We start from the raw sequence: 21,229 nt of genomic DNA on the forward strand, positions 1-21,229 counted from the left end.
GGCATTCATGGTTCCAGTAAAATTGCTGAATGCCTGAACTGTAGAGAATCTCATCAACCAATAGATGTGTAGTATGTCCATATTGACAGAAGTGTACATACAACATTTAGTACATACAGTATGCGTGATTTATGCAGCTAACTGATGTTATCTTGAGCAGGGAGCCTACAACCCGGCTTTACACATATAAAGAACTTCTAGAAAAATGAACTGCATGGTACCAGACCAGGCCTCTAATTGAGACCGGCCTTTATTTGTCAAAATGTGTCGCCATACCGGGCTAGTTGAAGGTGCTGTGCGTTTAATTGGGACTAAGCTTGTACTTGAAGTTTTATATGATAATTAAGACTCACTATAACTCTGTCAGGTTAATGCACCTTGAGAAGTCAAACATAGACACAGTGATGTCGCATCTTCCTCGCTACAGTAACTTTCCTGACAGCATGTGAGGAAGGCGTCAGCTTGAGTGAGCGCTAATAATTTAATGAAGGGCCTGACTCATTAACAGACGGTGACATTTACATTGTGTCCCGCCTACAAGGCGTGGAATAGTGTCTCCTTCCCAAAACTATCTCACTGGAGAGAGAGAGAGAGACAGAGGGGATACTGAGAGCATCATCGATGGCCCAGTCACAGGGTGAGTAACTGAGCTCCGACATTAGCAGCTATTAGGCTTCAACAAAACCTTACAGCCGTTTGAAAGTAGATTCATCAGGACATCACCCGAGCAGCCGCCGGGAGTCGGGCTGCATCAGGACTGCAATGGAGGAACAGGCAGAGACTGGCTGGATGACTGAGTAACGTTAGCCGCCTTTGGAGGGATAATAACGCTGGTACTGACTGTAAAAGCGAGTGAGTTTGACGTTTACTATTAACTTCACACAGGGAATAGGGAAAATGTGGTGATATCTGCTTTAGCCGCTGTTTAATATACCGATAATTATCTCCAGTTGTGATTGATTAAGCTAAATATCACAAGGTTGCAAATTGAAGCCGTTGCTGCATCAGTGTGTGAGCTCCCTGTGGTTACAATAGCTTCAGTCCAGCCTGATTAATCAGATTTAATCAGGCCTTAAACCTTTATTAGTAAGTTTATTGTTAAAAAAAAAAAACGTGTATTAACAGTGACGATAGCTAACATCCTGCCAACAAACGGTCCATCTCCTAACATGCAAGCGGTTGACTGCCATCACGTTTCTTTCAGAAATACCCTAAATGTGTCTCAATTAAGTCATCTTTTTATGACAACAGGATGAAGGGAAGCTGTTTTTCAGTCATCTCTTGATAAGCACCGTGTAACCATAGGGGGCGCCACTCCGCAACTAGCTAGCAAACTGTTAGCTATCATAAAAGTTGGTTGCTTCACAGCCTAGCAGCTACATGTGTGAATGTTTTATTTGAACCAGTCCAGACAGAAAGCTCCTAACCACATTACAAGAACGGTAAAATGGCGTCAGAAACATCCGGGTCGCGGTGAAAAGTGGCTGGTGGGGGACAGGAGGAGAAGTTGGGAGTCTTGAAACGAAGCCACACTGTGGGATTTTCTTTTCAGGCTCGAGCTCCTTCGCAGTTGTTGCTATGCTACCGCCGCAGCGCGTGCAGCCAAATAACTGTTGCTCAGAGGTCTCTGTTAAAATCTCCCAGTACAGCAGCCCAGTACCCACTCATATACCAGTGAGATGACAGGGCTATAGAAATGAAGAACAAATAATACTTAGGATAGAAAACAGTTCCTTTGGCCCCACTTAGCAGTTGCCATCAGCTTGCATCTCTGATGTGCCCTCTACTGAAAGACAAACCAAGAGAAGCACAGGTATCTTTAATAACTACAGGTGTGTCAGTTCAGTGTCTTTCTGCGTGCTGGCTCACTTGCATGACTGGTGCAAGTAAGTTTTATTTCCCCAATACCACACATTTGCCTTTGAAGTGGCCTTAATTTTTTACAGGATATGACATCGGCTCTCCTGAGATTCCTAATTTAGATAAGGAAAAAGCTCCCCCAAAACTCTTAAATGGTAAAAAAAAATGGAAGAAAAATCAGAGAGAGCAACTGGGGAGGTTCCCCCTCCTAAGAAGGCCTGTGGTTAACTCAAGATCAAAAGACTTTCACGTTTTGTTCTATGACATAAAATATGTCAATAAATACCCCACTCTCGAACTCTGAAGCTTTTTTGTCTCCTAAAAAAGGTGTTTGCTAACAACTGGCTAAATGACACTACAGAACATCATCTAGCCGCACAGCTTTACAGCTTTGTAGTGGTGGTGACAGTAGTTGTTAGCCTAACAATATCCTTTTAGTTCTGGCTTCAAAAATCCTGACAGTGGTGTGTATTTGTGAAAATTATCTTGCCCAACAAAATGTGTAAGTATCATAAATGTTTGTTTACCACATAGCTAATTTTTGCAATGATCCAAAATCTGATGGAAAAATCCCATAGACTTTGATGAGGGAACCAGGGTGATGTTAGCCTCCAGATTGGCCAATGGAAAAATGGAATCCCTCGGGCACTCTATTTGATAAGGAAGACACTCCCCCCAAAAAAACCTTTGACGGGGAAAAAATGGAAGACAGTTCAGGAAGAATCCCTCTCCTAAGATGGGACAGTTTGTACAGAATAGACCAACAAGTAAAATTGCAGTTTGGACAATAATGATGACAAAACAATAGATATATATTGCAAACTTGCATGGAGAATATGGATCTGGGAAGATGTTAAGGAGCTTGGTCCAGCCAAATAGATCTTGAAGCACTTGACCCCCCCCCCCCCCCCCCCCCGGGGGGCGTGGAGAGGGGAAAGACACTTAACACACAAGAGGCAAAGCTCAAACACACCATTGAGAAGGAGAGAAAGACAAGGACCACATGTACACAAGAGGGAAAGAGAGAAAAAGAGAGTTATCCAGAGCATCTGGAATTGAGCACTGACAGCCAAGATAGAGAGAAAGAGGTCCCAAGAGGGCCAGGATAGTCTCAGACTTTGTAAGAACAGAATCTTTTTAATATGTTTGGCTACAGTGCCAAAAATAAATCTAGCATTGTGTTTATTGTCACTGATTAAGCAAGAGAAATAGTGCATGCTTAAGTGCACAAGTTGCATCATTAAACCAGACTGTAGACCTCTGACTCACTTCCTTTACAGAAAGAGCAGCTACTGAATCCAGGAGACTAGAAAGAGCTGTGTTTAAAGTCAGGGGTACTGGTGTGCCGGGACCGCAGGCAATCACTCACTCAAGTAGGCTACGGTTAAAGATGACGGACTAATGTGGCGATTGGTAAATAGATCAGCGGCAACGTTACAAAGACGGGCTAGTGTCGCTTTAGATTTGAGAAGGAAGTGATGTGACAGCATGGATGTGACAGGAGAGACGGACAGAGCAGAGACGTCTATTCCAAAAGATGGAATCGAGTCACGGGTGTTACCACTGCCGTGAGAGGGTTCATGTACAAACTGGGTTTTTTATTTATTTATTATTTATTTTCAATAAATGAAATATTTTTTAAAGGGGCAAATAAAAATTACTTTGGGCATGCGCATATCTGATTGGGCAAGTGAAGAAACCCGTAAAATGCTGAGACACGTGGCTGTAGAACTTGTTCGTGTAGCAAGTGTGAAAAAAAACCCAAACAGCTGACATGTTAGTTGTTAGCCTCCTTAGTCTACTGGTGTGCTGCTAGCATGAAGTCGTGCACAGACGTGTAATCAAATGTAAATATGGACTTGAATTAAACAGATGTGCTGGGTTATTGTCACAATACCTGATCCAGCTATGTGAGTCAGTATTGGCGGAGTATCTCATACAGTATTGGATTGGTGCATTCTTGTTGGTGGTTTGCATACTATAGAATGTTGAGGTTAAATTAAAGATAGACTCATAGATTGAGACGACACCCCAGCCTAGTTTAGTCTAAGCAACATGGGCGTTAAGTCAGGTGGGGGAGCTTCATTTAATGGTAAGAGTGGTTTTAAATCATGTTTCACACAAACCAGTCATATCCGGACTATGCGAAAAAATGTTGGTCTCATATGATGGTCTTGTTGGAGCTGCAGCTGTCAGTATTTGGCCAATCTGTGGTTACCACTATGGCATATCAACTGGAACAAGATAACTTCTGTCATCAGAAATTCACAGCCATTGTTAAAGTTATTAGTAATGTTATGTGAAAAACAAAATTAAGTTGACTGGTTGATGTTCATTACCTTCTGTCTGCATGGTAATGTTGGGGAATCAAACCTTAACTTTTATTTTCAGCTGCATTCTTGATTATTTTACAGAAAAATGAATGGAGAGATTGTTCATTCATCTATTCAACTTTTATTTATACTCAACAGATCATTTAGGGGCGACCCTCATTCACAATGACATCAGGTCCATTGTGAAAAAAGGAAAAGGAAAATCAAAACAACAAGCTTTACTTACAGAGAAAAGGCCATACAATCATAAAGATAATAAAAAGCCATTCAAACTTTTCAAACAAGGAAAATAATTTGATAGATGAATTTGAATAATTAAGATGTAAAACAACATCCTTAAAATTTTTCAGCAACAATTATTCATTATCACTCTGAGTAGAATTAGTCATTACTCATAGTATAAAGATGTAGTTTGATGATAGTATATTAACTATGCTGCATAGATAACAGCACATCTGTATCTCTGCATCACACTGCAAAACTTTAGCCAAATGTCGGTACAGAAACATTTAGATTAGCTGCCAAACTTGTGGAAAACATTCTCCCTATGTTTTTTTTTTTTTAAGGGCAAGAAGAAACTTTTCATGAAGGGTTGAGAGATCACACGTTATGTGATGTGACGGGCAGTGTGCTTGACGATGCGGAGGCGGTGCGGCCTCTCCATCAGATGTCTGGTTGGAATCTGAATTTAATTGGCAGTTTTCACTCCGTGTCTCTTGCAGAACTTATTTTGTTGTTGTGATGTTTATCACATATACATCACCCGACCTCAGTCTGTTGATCTCTCTAATTTGTGACAAATTAAGTGGCAGAATGCGATGCAATGATCCCGTGGTACAAAGTAACTGAGATGAAAGGATCCGGGCATGCTTATTATTTATAGTACCACAGCTAAAATTTTTATTTCAACTTTGAGATGTCTTCCTCATGCGGAACCAGCAGCTGCCGTGCAGTGATGCACCGACAACCGAGTTTCAAAAGAAAAAACTTATGTTTAAGAGCAGACGATCCTTTATTTTACGGATGATCAGAGGACGACAGTGTCAGACGTCAGAGCCTTTGTTGACGTACGCTGACAGGTGAACATATTTATAGAATCAGACGAACAAAGACTTTGCTGCAGTGCTGGAACTGTATTGTAAACCTTGGGAAGACGGTTGTTGATTCAGGCTGTTTCAGGGTTGTTGTAAAGATTTCTTTTCAGACGAGCAGCTTTAAGCCATACAAAGTGTTTTATATCCACAAAGCACCCGGAATGCACAGAGCCATTTGGTGAACAGCAGTGTCTTTTTCTGCTTTTACCGCTGACTTCCAATCACCAGCAGAGTCCATCAGACGGCTTTTCATGCTCACTTCATGTCAGAGCAGAGAGAAATCTCTTTCTTTTGCCAACGACCACTTGCTGCCACGTCTCTCTTCTTCTTGAATTGTAGAGCAAATAATGAGACTACTTAAACAGCCTCAGCGTGCCAGCAAAATAAAGTATTAAAGGTGAGGTAATGTGGCTAGTAAAATTAGCTTGATAAATAATAGTGTGCTTTTTTTAACAATGTAAATTAAACAGTTGTAAAATTGGATTAGTATAAATATGTGATCTTCATGAGAGCTGGCAATAAAATGTCATTTGAGAGCAGATGGCCAGACAGTTATACTTCATTTTGTTCTGAGTGTAGCTGTTTCTGCACAGCATTTGGGGCATGCTGCTGTACATATGATTTATTTGTGAATTCATTTATTCGTTCCTCAAATGCACAATGGAAAGAGAGTCAGGGGACACTAATAAATCTGTGGACCCTGTTTTAACAAATGCTACAATAACAAATAGGGATACTGATGGTATTTTTTTTCACATTCTTCTAGAGCTGAACTGATACTGGGATTTTGAGGCTGATAGCTATATACCTGTACAGTATGAGAGTTTAAAGGTCCAGTGTGTGGAGCATATATTGACAGAGATGGAATATGATATAATAAGTATTTTCTTTAGTTTATGATCGCTTGTAAATAAGAATGATTGGGTTTGGTCACCTTAGAATGAGCTGTTTATATGTAGACAGGAAGCAGGTCCTCGTCTATAGAGATTGCTGTTCACTGCCATGGGTCTACAGTAGGCAAACTAAACACTGACTTAGTATAGGGCCATTTGCTTTTTTCGTGATTTTCTGCATTTTTTTGCATTGTTGTCTGTTTTTATGTTTTGGATTGGCCACCATAGTTTGGGGCAAAAGCACCTTTATTGTTTTTGTTTTTTTTTTTTTTTTAAATGTAAAGCTGCTTTATTCAGCATTTTTACTGGTTTAAATGACCAGATCCATTTATTTTGGAGAGGAAGATAATTCGGCTACCTGGTAAAAATCTCCCGAACGTCTGCATTAAAAGTTATTAATGAAAATAGGTGAGCATACATTAGCAGGTGCTAGGCTAATGGCCTGTCTTACCACTAATTTGTAGCGTGATTCTGCTTTTTTTCAGTGTTTTTACCAGTTTTAATCACCTGGTTTGTTTGTTTTGGAGAGGAAGATACCTCTGCAGATAATTCTGCTGCCAGTAAAAACCTCCTAAACCAACACTGAAGGAATTCTAATCAGGAAAAGTTTGAGCTGGCAATCTGTATTCCTTAGCACTGGATTTCACTAAATCCCCCTAAATCTTACACTCCGTTCTTTTAAACAACCCGATAACAGTATTTTAACTGATCATACCGTAAATTTGTCTGTTGTGAGGAAGATATTTCTGAGGGAACTAAAACAAATCGATGGCATTTCAATATCGTGATTTCTTCACTTATCGGCGAACATGTATCTGTGATGAGGTAAAACTGGCTGATGATAAAGAAGTCAGACTCTATATGTACCCCCACAACAGAGTTGTGTTGCTTATTAAGTTGTGTTTTTTTTTTATTTCTTCACAACAGAAACTAGTGCTATCTTTTTTTTAAACTGTCCATGATGCCACAACGATTGGAAGAAAATTGTTTTAGTTGGCCACTTAAAAGTAAAATGTCAAAAAAAAAGTTGGTAAAGAAATGCGTAACAAATGATATTCAGCATATTTATTGGAAATAATAACATGTCAAGGGCAACTAAGCACAGCAAACCCAGAGCCCCGTAGGCAGAAGGCTCACCCCAGGCAAGATCTGTGTGTGTGTGTGTGTGTGTGTGTGTGTGTGTGTGTGTGTGTGTGTGTGTGTGTGTGTATGGGGGTGGTTTTGTAAAATAGTCATGCTTATTGATCTGCTCACTGACAGATTCAGTTCAGAGGAGAGAAAATGCAGGGATGGAGCGAGCTGAGCTTTTGGGCTTGCAGGAAAACAAGGTTCTGCACTGACATGACTGCTGTGTGGGTTTGTGTGTTCACAGGGGAGCTGACTCAGTGGTTTCTGCAGCAGAGCTGTGAGAGTGATTGACCCCCTCAACACTTCTCCATTAGGTGATGTACAACCTTTTGTTCATATCACTCTCAAGTTAATCAAACAGCAGACTGAAACCAATAGTGTTTTTATCCGGTTAGAGTCTAAACATTTTGACTTGCTGTGGGAGCGCAGAAATAGGAAAGCACTGAGTTATGACAGTGAAACAATACTTATGTTCTGAAGAGGTGAGCTGTCAAACATGATTCACTATTAAGCATTTTAATGGTATCTGTGTCACATTTAAACATAATTCAGTGTTTAAGTGAGGGAAGATTTGTTCAAACAGCTGGTGTTATCAACCCAAATACTGCCTATCAGGTGAAGTTATACAAAAGATGACACCATTTTTAAAAATTTTCCTCTGCAGGGTGCTGCGTAAAGACAGCCATGCCGCCTCCAGCCGACATCGTGAAGGTGGCTATTGAATGGCCTGGAGCTAATGCTCAGCTTATAGAGATGGACCAGGTCTGTATTTATTTGCCTCTAAAAATTCTACCCCTGCTTGCTGTTAGCGGCTTTAGAAAGTAGGTTGATTATTAAATGGGGACGCTGTGCTTTAATTAGTTGTGATTATAAAAGGTACTAGTGATGCTAAGATGTGTTTTAGTTTTACAAAATACAGGTAAGTACCTTAATGGTTGTCAAAATAAAAAGGCCTGTCATGAATAATAGTTTTTTATGTAGGGATGGGGATTGTTATTTTTTATTGATTTTGATACCATTTTTGATCTGAGTCTTTTTCAATACCACTATAGATACTTTTCTGTTATTTGGTGGAAAGGCAAGGCCACTTTTCTGATTTATATATTTACATATACATTTTTTTTGTCATCAGTAGTTTTAATTATGTGTTATAAGCTGATCAGAGCTCGTGATACGACGTTAAACAGGTTGTAATTCCATCTCTACTATCCATTTTATATTGCTGGGAAAACAAATTTCTCACCAAACAACTGTACTTGTAGTTTCTCACCAAAAACTAAATTATCTTTTCCTTGATGTTACATTTGAACACCTCATGATGATGTTTTCTTTACCTTTGCCTAATAGTTATTTTACTGAGCCAACATTGAACACATCACAATAGATAGATAGATATTCTTTATTATCCCATGGGAAATTCTTTTTCACGGTCTGTCCATACATACAACCATCAGCGAACCCACCAACACTACATGAATACAACCGCCCGTACCCACCAACAAACAAAACACCCCCAGACAACGAAAGACATCCCTATAAAACAAGACAGCAGACAACATAGTCACAGGCCCAGGAGGAGCAGTATCAACATTAGGGGGGGAGATTATGAAGTGCGGAGAGGGCAGAAGGGACAAAGCTTTTTCTGAAGCGTGCCCGCCTCCATCTCAGAGTCCTGTACCTGCGCCCAGATGGCGGCAGTGTGAAGTGTGGGTTGAGGGGGTGATCCGGCTCGTTGTCTATCGTCCATGCGAGGCGTATGATGGCTCTGTGATTGAGTTCTGATACAATGAAACCTCATGCAGCCTTGTTTATTTAGCTAGCTATCTATCCTGCTGATGGGATTGGATTTGTGATTGGATTTATAGGACGTTACTCGACTCGAGATGTAATAGTACGTTATAGGACCCACGGGACTCGATAGCAGTATCGATAAGCTCAATCATTATCAGTTTTCGGGTTTGAAAAAAGCGGAACCAGGTCCTAAATCAAACCGTGTTTTGATCCCCATCCCTAGTTTTGGGAGATATAATTTTGCTTATAAAAGTATCTGCTCTTCCACAAGCTTTCATTGGCTACATTTACATGCATACTGATAATCCACTATTATTCTGAATGTAACAATATTCTGACTTTGATATGGATGATAAACAGCATTTGAATATTCTGAATTGTGAAGCAAGAAAAGTGAAGCATTTGATACGTTGTATACATATCAACTCTCCAACAGTTTGCAGGGCCGTGGTAGAGATGCATGCCTTAAAGTAAAACGCACATTTCTTGTCGGAAGAAGAAACACACCTACTTTTAAACATTATGAAAGACTTTAATTTCAACAGTTTTTGGATATACACAAATATCACACTGCAGACCTTTTCAAGAAGTTGGTTGAAGGAATGAAAGGAGTATGTGTTTACCACATGCAACAAGTCCATCACCATACTTTGAAAAAAACCCTGTTTTGACGCAAAGAAGCAAAATGGCACAAGCTGCTCCAGCAGTTTCACTTTTTCCTATTTTGATGTAATTAACGTCATGTTAGGGTACGCTCACTGAAGCATGCAGGGCTGCATGTAAACAGTAGTATATTGGAATATTCATTTTCATCAGCCATATAAACATTGTTGTAGGAATATTGTGTTTTTTGGAATAAGGGCAAAAACTGAAATGCTCTGTGGATGTAAACATTGTTGTAAACTTGTCATTTTATATGTTTTCAATGTTTTTTTCTGTTTGTAGAAAAGACCTTTGTCCTCAATAATACGGGAAGTATGTGATGGGTAAGTATAACTCCTGCACATTTTAATACTCTATGACATAACCATATCAGAGAAAGGCAGCTGTTAAACTCGTCATGCCCAGTCCTGTCACAGTTGTGCAGTTGTAATCCAGTGGTTCTCACGCGATATAAGCTCTGAACAATGTTTTTTCAGTCATCCCGTCTTCTTGTGTCTTAATATGTGATTTTGTGCTTCACCGCTGCCTTTGTGTTTTCTACCTGCTCTTTTGTCGAGTACTTTTAGTGATGAATATTGCAAATATCTCACCCATCCACCTCTTGGCTGTATCTACCCACTGCCTCCTTTTTGTATTTGAAACACAGAATTCTTTGCACTTTACTGTTAACACCCACTGAATAATTCTCCTCCACAATCTCTCAGTTTTTCCACTTACAACTGCTGCGGGGAGAAATCGGACTTTCAAAAACATTTTGTTCCTGCATACTGGAGTATGCTGCATTAAACATTCAACAAGTTTACTTCATGTCCCACTGCGTCTGTAGTTGGTATCTAACACTTGAACTAATGAATTTTCCCTCTTCTCTCTGTCCTTGTCCTCAGCTGGTCTTTATCAGGCTCTGAGCAGTTTGCTCTGCGTTATGCTGATGGCCCTCAGCTTTATATCACTGAGCAGGTGAGCTTCACTTTCATCTCCCTAATCTTGTGATGATGGCATGTAAATTAGTGTTGGAGAAACTTGTTCTTTTCTTATCTTATAGAGCCGCGGTGAAATCAAGAACGGGACCATCCTTCGGTTAGCCATTTCTCCTGTGAGCCATCTTTGTTTATTCCTTTTCAGTCGTGTCCTTATTAGGAAGTTTTGAAATTGAAAAGTCCTTAAAATAAGAAACAGCGAGCTATTTGTACAATGAGTAACTGCTGTGTATTTTTGCCCCTCGCCCAGTTTTCTAAATCTTATTTTGTGCTGCCTTGAAAAGGTCTTAACACATGAACATCAAACTCTGCTTTTGTGCAGGCAAACTTTTTGTGTCCCACAAATTTCCTCACGCTTGTCTGTACTCCATAACCTGACTGTCAGTACTTGATGGTGGGAGAAAATGCTTTTAAAAGGATGAAAGGGGGTTGATGTGATTTGCCATGGTTGATAGCAGCCTCCAACACACTCAATAATAATGTATGATAATATATTCTTCCTAATCCCACCCTTCCTCCCAAGGGCACTGTGGGTGCACCTCACGCCTTCGCCGACCAAAAACACACATAACAAAACTCTAACCAACTCGCCGAGGCTGTTCTGTTCAGGGAAAAATTGTGATATTTGTTATGACATGTCTTTTTCTTGGTGGACTTCCTGTGTCAACTTTGACTTATCAAAATAGACGTGCATGTTGTCATGCTATGCATTTGTTTTCCCATCAACAGAGCCTTTGATGTTTTATTTTCAAATTCTCTTGCTAGCCTTTTTTAGTCCTTTAAACACAAAACAATAATAGAGCAGGACAATTTATATAACACAGGCTTTGTTAACCTTGTTGAGTTGAGGCTGTTGTGACACTTCACCTGCCGTCACATAAATCGTATGATTCGCACTGCTTTTCACAGATTATAGTCTTATCAAATGAATTCGACACAGCTAAAAGTTTCCTTGAAATGCAAAAAGACTGAAGCAAGTTAGAGGGGCCTGACCACCGTGTGCTCCAAAGTAACGGGGAGCAACATTTCAGCTCCAAGCCACTTAGTACAAGCTTGTAACTTTTTTAGTTTTATAAAAAAATAAATACGATCACATTTTTTGAAAGGTAGCATTCTTTCACCTGCTTTCTCTATTAAACAGAAAAATTCAACCTTTGAATTTAAGTTTCTGTCTTCAACCAAGCAGAACTTAATTGCCTTGTTAAATCGAGAGAAGCAAAATAAAACTCACCAAAACTGTCTTACATACTATTTCCACTGGTCCAACAATCATCAACTTTGATTTAGTCAAAATAAACTCTAAAATGAATAAGCTCTTAATATTGATAAACTCTAACATTCTAGACTCAATTCATTGAGTGAAATATGAAAATATGCTGCCTCTACAGACTGTTTTCCCTGCTGTCTCTCGCTGCCATTGAGCAGCATTTCTCACTCATCTTCAGAGGCAGACCAATAAATTAGGAAAATAAGTTAGCAAAAACTGCCCCCAAGAAACAACCAGCCAATCACCAATAGCCGTATATTTGTCCAATCATTCGATCCCATTGACATCCATTGGGGCAGCTCTACTTCTTCATCCACTCGTGTTAGACCGAGGGCAGACTGTACATTACTCACTATCAGCTCTCGAGTTACAAGTGGTATTACAATACAGGACAGACTCAGATAACTGGTTAGCATGGTCATTTCACTAGATATCTACTTGCAACACAATAGGTAGACATCTTTCACGTAATGTCAAACCTGCTACTTTTCATGCTCGTTTATCGAGCTCGTTCGAAGTGCTCCTTTTCTTGCTTTTTCAAATTTCTGGTTATATCTTATGCATTGCACCTTTAACTTCTGGCACCCAGTGTTGGGTGACAACATAGAAAGCTGTGTGTAACATTTCCCTCAGACTTTATATTTATATAACACTGAATGTATATGGAGACAGTGCGTCAATACATGAAACCTACAGATACAACAACAAACCATTCCAGAGTATTTTTGCACAGGTCTTGACCTGAGGCACAGCCTTTCGAATCATTATTCACTGACTGGTTGTTGAACCAACTTATCATAAAAGTTATGTTTTTTGTGCCTGTCAGGCTCGTGCTGCTCGTCAGCTCCTGGAGAGGATCCAGTCCCACGGTATCGACGCTCGTCTGGAGGCTCTAAAAGAGCTCGCTAAGCTCTCTGCAGACCCAACCTTTGCCGCAGAGTTCATCAATATGGAGGGCATTGGGACGCTGGCACGTCTTGTTGAGAGTGGCACACAGTGAGCACAAATATAGTTTCTCTGACATCAATGATGTTTTTACCTCTTTACGATGCTAAAGGGCCTCTGACTGTTCTCTGCTGCCCTCAGCTTCGGTGAAATGCTGGCCTTCACTCTCACTGCTTTCCTGGAGCTAATGGATCACGGCATTGTGTCCTGGGACCTTATCTCCCTCTCCTTCATCAAACAGGTACCTCCTCCAACAAAGGAGCAATTCATCTGACACATTAGTTTCACAGAGAGCTTACTGGACAAATGCACACTGTTCTAATATTTCAAGGTCTGCCTGTTTTTAATTCCTTTTTTATTCATACGCTTTTATTTAATTACTTCATCAACCTCTCTTCCTACATGCCGGCAATGAGTGGGTGCCGTTGCCTAGCAACTCCTCACATTACTTCATCTCCTTCAGTGTGTACAGTATGTGACTAGTTTTCCTCTGAAAACTTTGTGGTCTCAGTCACCAGGGAAAACTTTCTGTACTACTGATTTCGTTTTCTTGTACAGACATTTTCATAAGTAGTGGGAACTTTGCTTTTCATGATTTTAATCTCAGAAGGATCACAAGCTCTTGTGGAATTGACTCAGAAGCACATCGTCGATGATGTAAAAGAGTCTTCATATTTCTTGGTCTCATCTGTGCTCACTCAGATTGCGGGCTATGTGAACCAGCCGATGGTGGACGTGTCCATCCTGCAGCGCTCTCTGGCCATCCTCGAGAGCATGGTCCTCAACAGCCACAGCCTTTACCATCGGGTGGCTCAGGAGATCACCGTGGGACAGCTCATCGGGCACCTGCAAGTGTGAGCACACACACACGCACAGGGGCGTCCCGCACTCTGAAATGGGGGGGCAGATGAGTGAATGTAGCAGTTTGGGGTAACTTAGGAAATGAAATATTAGAAATTTGCTGCAACATTTGGCTTGTGGCTTTATTTTAAGGGTGAGTTCAGGATGTTTAGATGACCCCAATCAAACACAGAGGCTGGTGTGGTTTTGTTATTGTCAACAAATCCCATGGAAAAAAAAGCAAAACCAACAACAATGCAGTAGCTCTCTCTCATCCACTACAGAAAATTTTCTTGGACGCATTTGCGGATTTTCCGCGATAGCTTTTCCCATACTCCTGTCTCAGGATTCCCACGGATCCTTAAAAAGACTTAAAAGGCATTGAAGTAATTAATCTAAAAATAAGGCCTTAAGTGGGTTTAAAATGTCTTAAATCAATCTTTCAAACATCTTGAAAATGCTAAGACTTGGAGAGAAGGATTTTATGAATTGTTTTTTTCTGATGTTGAAATGAAAAATTGTAATATAGAGTAGAAATACAAAAAATTGCCAAGAAAACTTACCATCAAACGCCAGGTTTTTCCAAGTTTTGTCCTACCGACGGCTTCGCTATGAGACGGAAAAAGTAAGAAATTGGGACAAAATAGTCCCTAACCCTAAATAATAAATTTCTGTTCTTTTTTTAAAAAAGTCACTTTTGGTTATTGTAAAACTGGTCTTAAATGTCACTCTGAGTGACATTAAAAAATTCTTAAAAAGTCTTTAATCTAGCTAGCTTTACGCTGCAGGAGCCGTTGCCCCTTCCATGGATGTACAAAGACAATAGGATAAAGCATTTGAGGTGGGTCCCAGTTCCCCGTTCATGCTTACTAAAGTTGCTCAGTGGCACGGTAAAATATTTCGACCTTCCTGGTGTAATATTACCCGAATCTTTCACATTGTGTAGCTTATACAGCAAGTGCACAAGAGACTAACTTCTAGTTTAGCCCGCCGCTAAGTTGAATGGGGATAAAATGATTAAATTGTTTGGTTCTTCTAGACTTTCCAAATGTTATTGGACTGAATGAATCAAACTATGATTGTGGAAAGAGTTTTGACACTAAAAAAATGTATAAAATGATTTGCAGATGTCTCTTTGGCACTGTAAGTCTTTGGGGATACGTTTTTTGGGCTCCATAGTACCAGGTACCGAAAAATGTAATTCAACTATGTCAAACTGGCTTCAATCCTGCAACTGTTCCCTAGGGCTTGGCTCCATTGTTGTGATCTCTCCCAACTTCCTTTCATTTAATTTTTTATAAAATATTAATGTCAAACTCAAATACATAGTATCAGAAGGACACATTGAAGAAATAAAACCAGAAGGAGTGTCATACAGATAAATACAACAAAAAACAAAACTCAGTAAATGTGAAATAAACTAATCTCTGCTGCCTTTTCCATCTGCTGGTTGACATGAAACACATCACTTTCGGAGTGCTACTGTGGGGAAAGTGGCTACAAACACCACAACTACTGTGTGATACAGAGAGCTGTCCTTGGTGGCATTTTGACTAATCAGCCTCGTGTGAACTCATTTGGCAAGTGCTTGAATGCACCAGTCATTTATTTATATGTAAAAGCGCTCCAGTATTAAGAAACAGCTCACATGCACACTCCATGTATGGAAGTTCCTAAAACAGCAGGGAACTGTAAGATTTTAACAAGTGTTACTTAATCAGAAGCAAAAAGTGCATGTTACGGACTACTTTCAGCTACTGATCGACACATTTGGTACTTGGAGTGAGTATTTCTAGCATCAGAACCGTGTGTGGGATTGCCAAAAATAACATAATATACCCATGTTAATTGTTATTACAGAACACGTCACTCAGTGTAACAGTGTAGCTGTAAGATTTGTTTTGTAATAGCTTCTCGACAACAATGTAGCTCTGTGGCACAAAGGCACAAGCTATATTAGGTAATACTTATTAGTAGGATCCATTCATTGTTGGTTTTGGTCTTTTTTTGGGTCATAAAGATATTGCCAGTGACTTTTAAAATTCCCAACATACTTCTTACTTTTTGTATAACAAAATAAACACTTTCATCATTCAAAACTGTTGAAAAAGGGGCTTCTACAAATCCTGCACCCATCCTAAGTATTAGTAGTGATAGAGATTAAACAATGTGATTAATTGTTATGTAGCATAGCTGTTAGTCTGTAGTTTTAATTCTGCGTGGAGATTTGCGGAGCACGAAGCTTCTAACTGGTTGTTACGTTGGTTGATATTCCTTCAGGTCAAACCAGGAGATTCAAACCTACGCTATCGCCCTCATCAATGCTCTTTTCCTGAAGGCACCAGAGGACAGACGGCAGGTCAGTGCCAAGCACTCACAGCACAGAGCACTGTGTCAGAGAAAAGGAGTGAATATGCATAAAAGATAGACATAGCTGGAATACTAATAATGTTCCATCCTCACGTTGCGCTCTAAAAAAAGCCACTCATGCATAATAGACTGACATTGATTCATAATAGTCGCATCATGTTTTTGGTGTCAGAGAGCTGCAGATATTGCCTCACCCTGGCTGCTGATGTTTGCAGCAGTGTGCGAGTTACTAAAGCTAATCTCACGAATTAGACGTTTGTCTGCCAGCTGTCAGGATTCTGTCTGACAGTCACCGCTGTAATGACACACTCACTCAAAATAGTACTCACATTCCTTTGAAGTTTGCACATTTGTTATGCTACAGTTATTTCAGAATAGCTCAGTGAGGTGGGCCAACTGAGGGATGACTGTTTGTGCCAAACAGACAAAGAGCTGGGACAGGATCCGAGCAGAGTGCAGTAATTATGGATTCATTTGTCGGCTATATTCAGGGAAAACTGTTTATTTCTATTAAACTCAAACATTGGACCTGATGCCAGCCAATGTGCTTATAATGGAGAGTAGAGGGTGAAAAAATCCACAGAGATGATTAAGTGGAATCTGGCAGTGTTAGCAGTGTAGGCAGGATTTAACAAATGTGGCATGAAATATTGTTCATATAACATCCAAATATACCAAAATATGACATTAAGTTCCGTTTGATTTAACAGAGTCAGACAGAAATGTCCCAAACAGATGCATCCTGTTTCTGAATTATCTTTGTAGCACAGCCAAATGTACAAAGACTAAAGGAGCGAGTGCTTCCGTGGATGTCTGTCCAATGTGTTACTCATCACTGTCCTAAAGTCTCATTTGTCCATGCTCCGCTCACCCTGCAGGGATAACTTCTGTCTCAGCGCACACAGTGCATAGGCATACTGCAGCGTTTCATCCTGTGTCATACATGCTCACTTGTCCTATGTGTGTGTCTTCTTTTAATTCATACATACAGTTCTACATGTTGAAATTTGATTTGTATGTGTTGTTTAAGTATTTTTACTTTTTTTTACCATGGATAAACAACACTGTAAATCCTACACTAGACCTAGAAAGTAATGCTGTATTTAGGCAATTAAATTGGAGGAAAATACAAAATAGAGAACGAAATTCAACAAAAACCCATTACATCCAACAGCACAACAAAATCTTATTTAAGTATAACAAATAAAATACTGCAACTGTGAGCAGTCTAATATGTGTCACAAAGTACTGTATAATTTCAATACCATATTTACAACTAACTTAAAAGATTTATCTTTTTAGTTATTTTGTGTTTTCCAGAATATATTTCCAACCCCAAAGAAAAAAAAGTTACAGCTGACATGTTTTTTTTTTCATCTGTCACAAACTAAATTCTTCTTCTTCAAAAAAAAAATCAACACTCAAATAAGTAATAATGGCGAGCCCTAAGAATGAGTCCTAAATCTGTTAGCATTTCAGCACCTTCGGTTCCCTTGTCTTGAGGTCAGTTGTTTGTTTGAAAGGGTTTTAGGTTAGAAGCCTTAAATATGGTCTGTGGTTAACTCAAGCTGAAGAGACTTTCATGTTTTGTTTTGTGACATAAAATACATCTGTAAAAACCCCACTTGTAAACTTTGAAGCTTTTATGTGTCTTGATAAAGATGGTTACTAACAAGTGGCTAAATGAGACTACAGAACGTCATCAAGCCGATCCGCACCAAACATGGCTTTAGTAGCTTAGCAACAACTTTTTAAGATCCTGAAAGCGGTGTTCATTTGTGAAGGTTACCTTGCTGAACAAAGTGTTTAAGTATCATAAATGTTTGTTACCACAGAGCCCCATTGGCTTTTTGACAAGGGAACCAGGGTGATGTTAGTTTCCGGGTTGGCCTACAGAAAAATATCATCCCTGGGGCACTCTATACTTCATGACGTGAGAGCTGGAGATATGCAGGAAAAAGACGGGGGGTGTTCAAAGGAAATACAGAGAATACAAGTGCCTACAAATACATTTATGAAGAAAAAAGCCACATTAATGGTAGTCATAATGGATTTTTCTTCTTTTAATAAATGACCCATTTCTAAGTCCCGCTGCCTTTGATTACTGTTGTCAAGCCTGTCAAGCTTTCACACCCTGCATGTTAGCGTGGCCTTTTCAGAGATATCAGTAGGATATATGCTAAAAGAAGTAATAGCACATTTCCAATGCGGATGTTCTAAAATATCAGAGACAGAAGTACTAAAGGACTAAAATTTGCTACATTCACAATATAATTTGTCGTTCGAGTATTGTGAATAAAGAGGCCATAAATCAAGGGTTTTATGTCCTCTGACAATAAACAATTGACTTGAAGGACAGAAATAAACAAACAACAATGTCCTTGAACAGCAGGAAGTCAATGTTTTATTTTATATAAAGATAATGTTTAGTTTTGACTCCTATCCAATAGGTGTTTTAGCCCATAGCTAGAAAAATTAAATTATCCTGCTTTTCCATTCGTTTAAAGCAGAAAAAGCCTTAGATCATTAACATCTACCTAACTTAAAATAGAAATTAAACAACAACTTATAAATAATATGTAACCGTCTTTGTTTGCTAAGCTTGTTAGCATCTTACCTTGGAGCAAACAAAGTAGCTTTTGTTGATCCTTAGTGTATTTAGCTGTGATTGAGTCTTCCACACAGTTTAACACTTCAAAAATTGACCAAATTGGCTTGATTGTGAAACTTTAAAAATACAATTAAAATAAACAAGGAAATGACATGAAAAACTGCTTTAAAATGCTAATAATTCTGTAAAAACGTTAACATATAATTATGATAATTATAATTATAGCTCTGAAAAAATGTACCCTTAGTTTAAAAAAATAATAATTTCCAATATTTTCTTGCTATTTGCGGGACATTTATGGTAAGTTGCTCTTTGCCTTTCCCCCATGTTTCCAAAAGAAATCAGGGTTCAAATGTTTAAATACTTGAGAAGTGTCAGGATGTAGCACGAGAAAAGGGATGTCACTCCAAGGACTCAAAGGGTTAATCCATATCTGACATTTCTCCTCTTGAGTTTTTGAATTCAGAAAAGCAAAAAAAAAAAAAGAAGAAGAAAAATGCTCACCGTTTCCCCTTGTCTCGAAAGCTCGACAGGCCTCCCGTGCCTAGTAACCGTTGCTAACATAGGTCTGGACAATGGCCATTCTACGGAGGTATTAGTCTGAACTCTTTGAACAAATGTTCTTGTGATAATCATTTCGATCACTCCAAATGTCACAAAATATCGACAGTGATGTTGAGATGTCTGATTTTTACTTGTGAAATTATTAACATAGTAAAATATTCCCAGAGTCCTCAAAATATCCTCACTCAGTTTTGAAAGTGCTGATGAAAAATGCGGGAGAGTTGGTGTAAAGGTGGAGAGTTAGATGACATTATGAGAAGAGGAGGGGGAGTATTTGCCCTAATTTTGTTCTGGGTTGTAACTATTCCTTTATCTTTGGCCATATAACGTACAGTATGTTCAGACAGGTGTCCTTGAACGTGCATTCATCTCTAGCTGCTGATTTTAACCACTGGAGGGCGAACTGAGTCAGTTCTTTGGAGATAAATACAGCAGAGGGACATAGAGTACATTCTGTATGTGGCTGAGGCATTGTTGAGCTGATCACTAACAGTAAAGAACTGTTAGTGTACTCTCAAAAATTTAGAATTATGCATTTTTGTTCACGCTTATACAGTTTTAATAGTTTCCTAAAGAAAGAAACTTTTTGAAAATAACCTTAAAATCAAAGTCCAATATATCATACCATCTCTGATGAGTTGTCTCTCTGGTTCAGATGTTTTTTTTTTTTTTTTTGTTTTTTTAACAGGGAAGAAAATCCTCAACAGATCACGGTTACATAATAAACATCTCCACTAAGGGCGCTACCAGAACACCACTGTGTTTAATGCATGAATGGTGGTCTAAAGATCATCTCTTCATCTGTGGGTTGATAGAATTTCAGAGCTCTTAGTTTTGTGAAATCCCCTCCAAAGCAGTCAGATAAACTAATAAACACGGGGTGGACATGTGAGGCTTTTCAAGCAGTTATATGTCGTGACTGCTCAACGTTTTTATTTGACATTAAGTTGTTTTCTGTTCTTATTTCGTTGCATGCTGTGCCAGGTGATGTATCCCTGTATCTCATTGTCCATGTGTGTGCACTCTTTGTTTCCATCGCTGTTACGCCCACGTCCCTCCTCCCTCCCCTCAACCTGTAGGAGGAGTATACTAACCCGTTGGAGCAGCACCTCACTGTGAGTACACATCCCTCAGCATCTCATAGCATCCTCTCCACCCCACAGCCTTCACTCTCTTTCTCTCTCTGTGTGATGGAAAGCCACTGCATAATCCATGCAAATAAAGATAGAGCAGCAGCTCGCTGCTGCAGCAGACAGACAGACTGTGTTGACAGATTGTTGTCATGTTTTACAGAAGAGGAGGTGAAGGGCAAATGTTTCAAACCAGTGATGGAAATGTAGCTTCAGAGTGTTGCTCTAAAATTGACATTTACTGTAGGTGGACTTGAGTAGAGTTAGTGCTGTGTAAAACCCAGGTCAGACCAAAGATTTGCAGCAACTACTTGCAGTGTGCCAGACCAATGCGACTAGAGAAGACAGTGTATCGTCTCCATAGCAACAGCTCTCTGTATTTCCGTTCTTAACTTCTCATTCAGGTATTATGTTTTCAGGTTGTCATTACTTTCAACATCCATCCCATTCTTGTGAACACATTCTCACAAGAACACCTTTAAGGAAATCCCTCAAATTTGACAAAAATGTCTACATGGATGAACTGATTAGATCTTAGTAATCAAAGGTCACTGTGATGCTGCATCCGTCTCATTCTCGAGAATGCAATATTTTAGGAATTCCTTGAGGGAATTTCTTCAGATTTGGCCCGAAAGTCTGCTTGGACTCAGTGATGAACTGATTTGAATTTTGATGGTAAAAGGTCATTGTGACTTTGCATCTGTCTCATTCTTGTGAACGCGATATCTCAGTCATCGAGTGAGCTATCTGTATGTGACATGTG

The 21,229-nt window shown here is 39.4% G+C and overlaps 1 protein-coding gene across 4 annotated transcripts in view; it reads left to right on the plus strand.

Moving 5' to 3' along the window:
• The first annotated feature begins 587 nt into the window (after positions 1 to 587).
• The window catches only part of elmo2 (engulfment and cell motility 2), a 30,133-nt gene continuing 9,491 nt past the window's right edge, over positions 588 to 21,229 (plus strand). The window contains exons 1-11 of one of the 4 annotated variants that reach the window (XM_042500751.1): positions 588 to 637; positions 7,553 to 7,622; positions 7,973 to 8,070; positions 10,045 to 10,085; positions 10,647 to 10,719; positions 10,805 to 10,855; positions 12,833 to 13,002; positions 13,093 to 13,192; positions 13,654 to 13,805; positions 16,072 to 16,150; positions 20,416 to 20,451. In XM_042500751.1, coding sequence (XP_042356685.1) covers positions 7,993 to 8,070; positions 10,045 to 10,085; positions 10,647 to 10,719; positions 10,805 to 10,855; positions 12,833 to 13,002; positions 13,093 to 13,192; positions 13,654 to 13,805; positions 16,072 to 16,150; positions 20,416 to 20,451 — 780 coding nt within the window. In that variant the 5' untranslated portion in view covers positions 588 to 637; positions 7,553 to 7,622; positions 7,973 to 7,992. The remainder of the gene's footprint in view (positions 638 to 7,552; positions 7,623 to 7,972; positions 8,071 to 10,044; positions 10,086 to 10,646; positions 10,720 to 10,804; positions 10,856 to 12,832; positions 13,003 to 13,092; positions 13,193 to 13,653; positions 13,806 to 16,071; positions 16,151 to 20,415; positions 20,452 to 21,229) is intronic. The other 3 variants (XM_042500759.1, XM_042500767.1, XM_042500778.1) reach the window with 3 other exon arrangements.

This window comes from Plectropomus leopardus, chromosome 2, assembly GCF_008729295.1.
Source record: "Plectropomus leopardus isolate mb chromosome 2, YSFRI_Pleo_2.0, whole genome shotgun sequence".
NCBI classification, from domain to species: Eukaryota; Metazoa; Chordata; class Actinopteri; order Perciformes; family Serranidae; genus Plectropomus; species Plectropomus leopardus.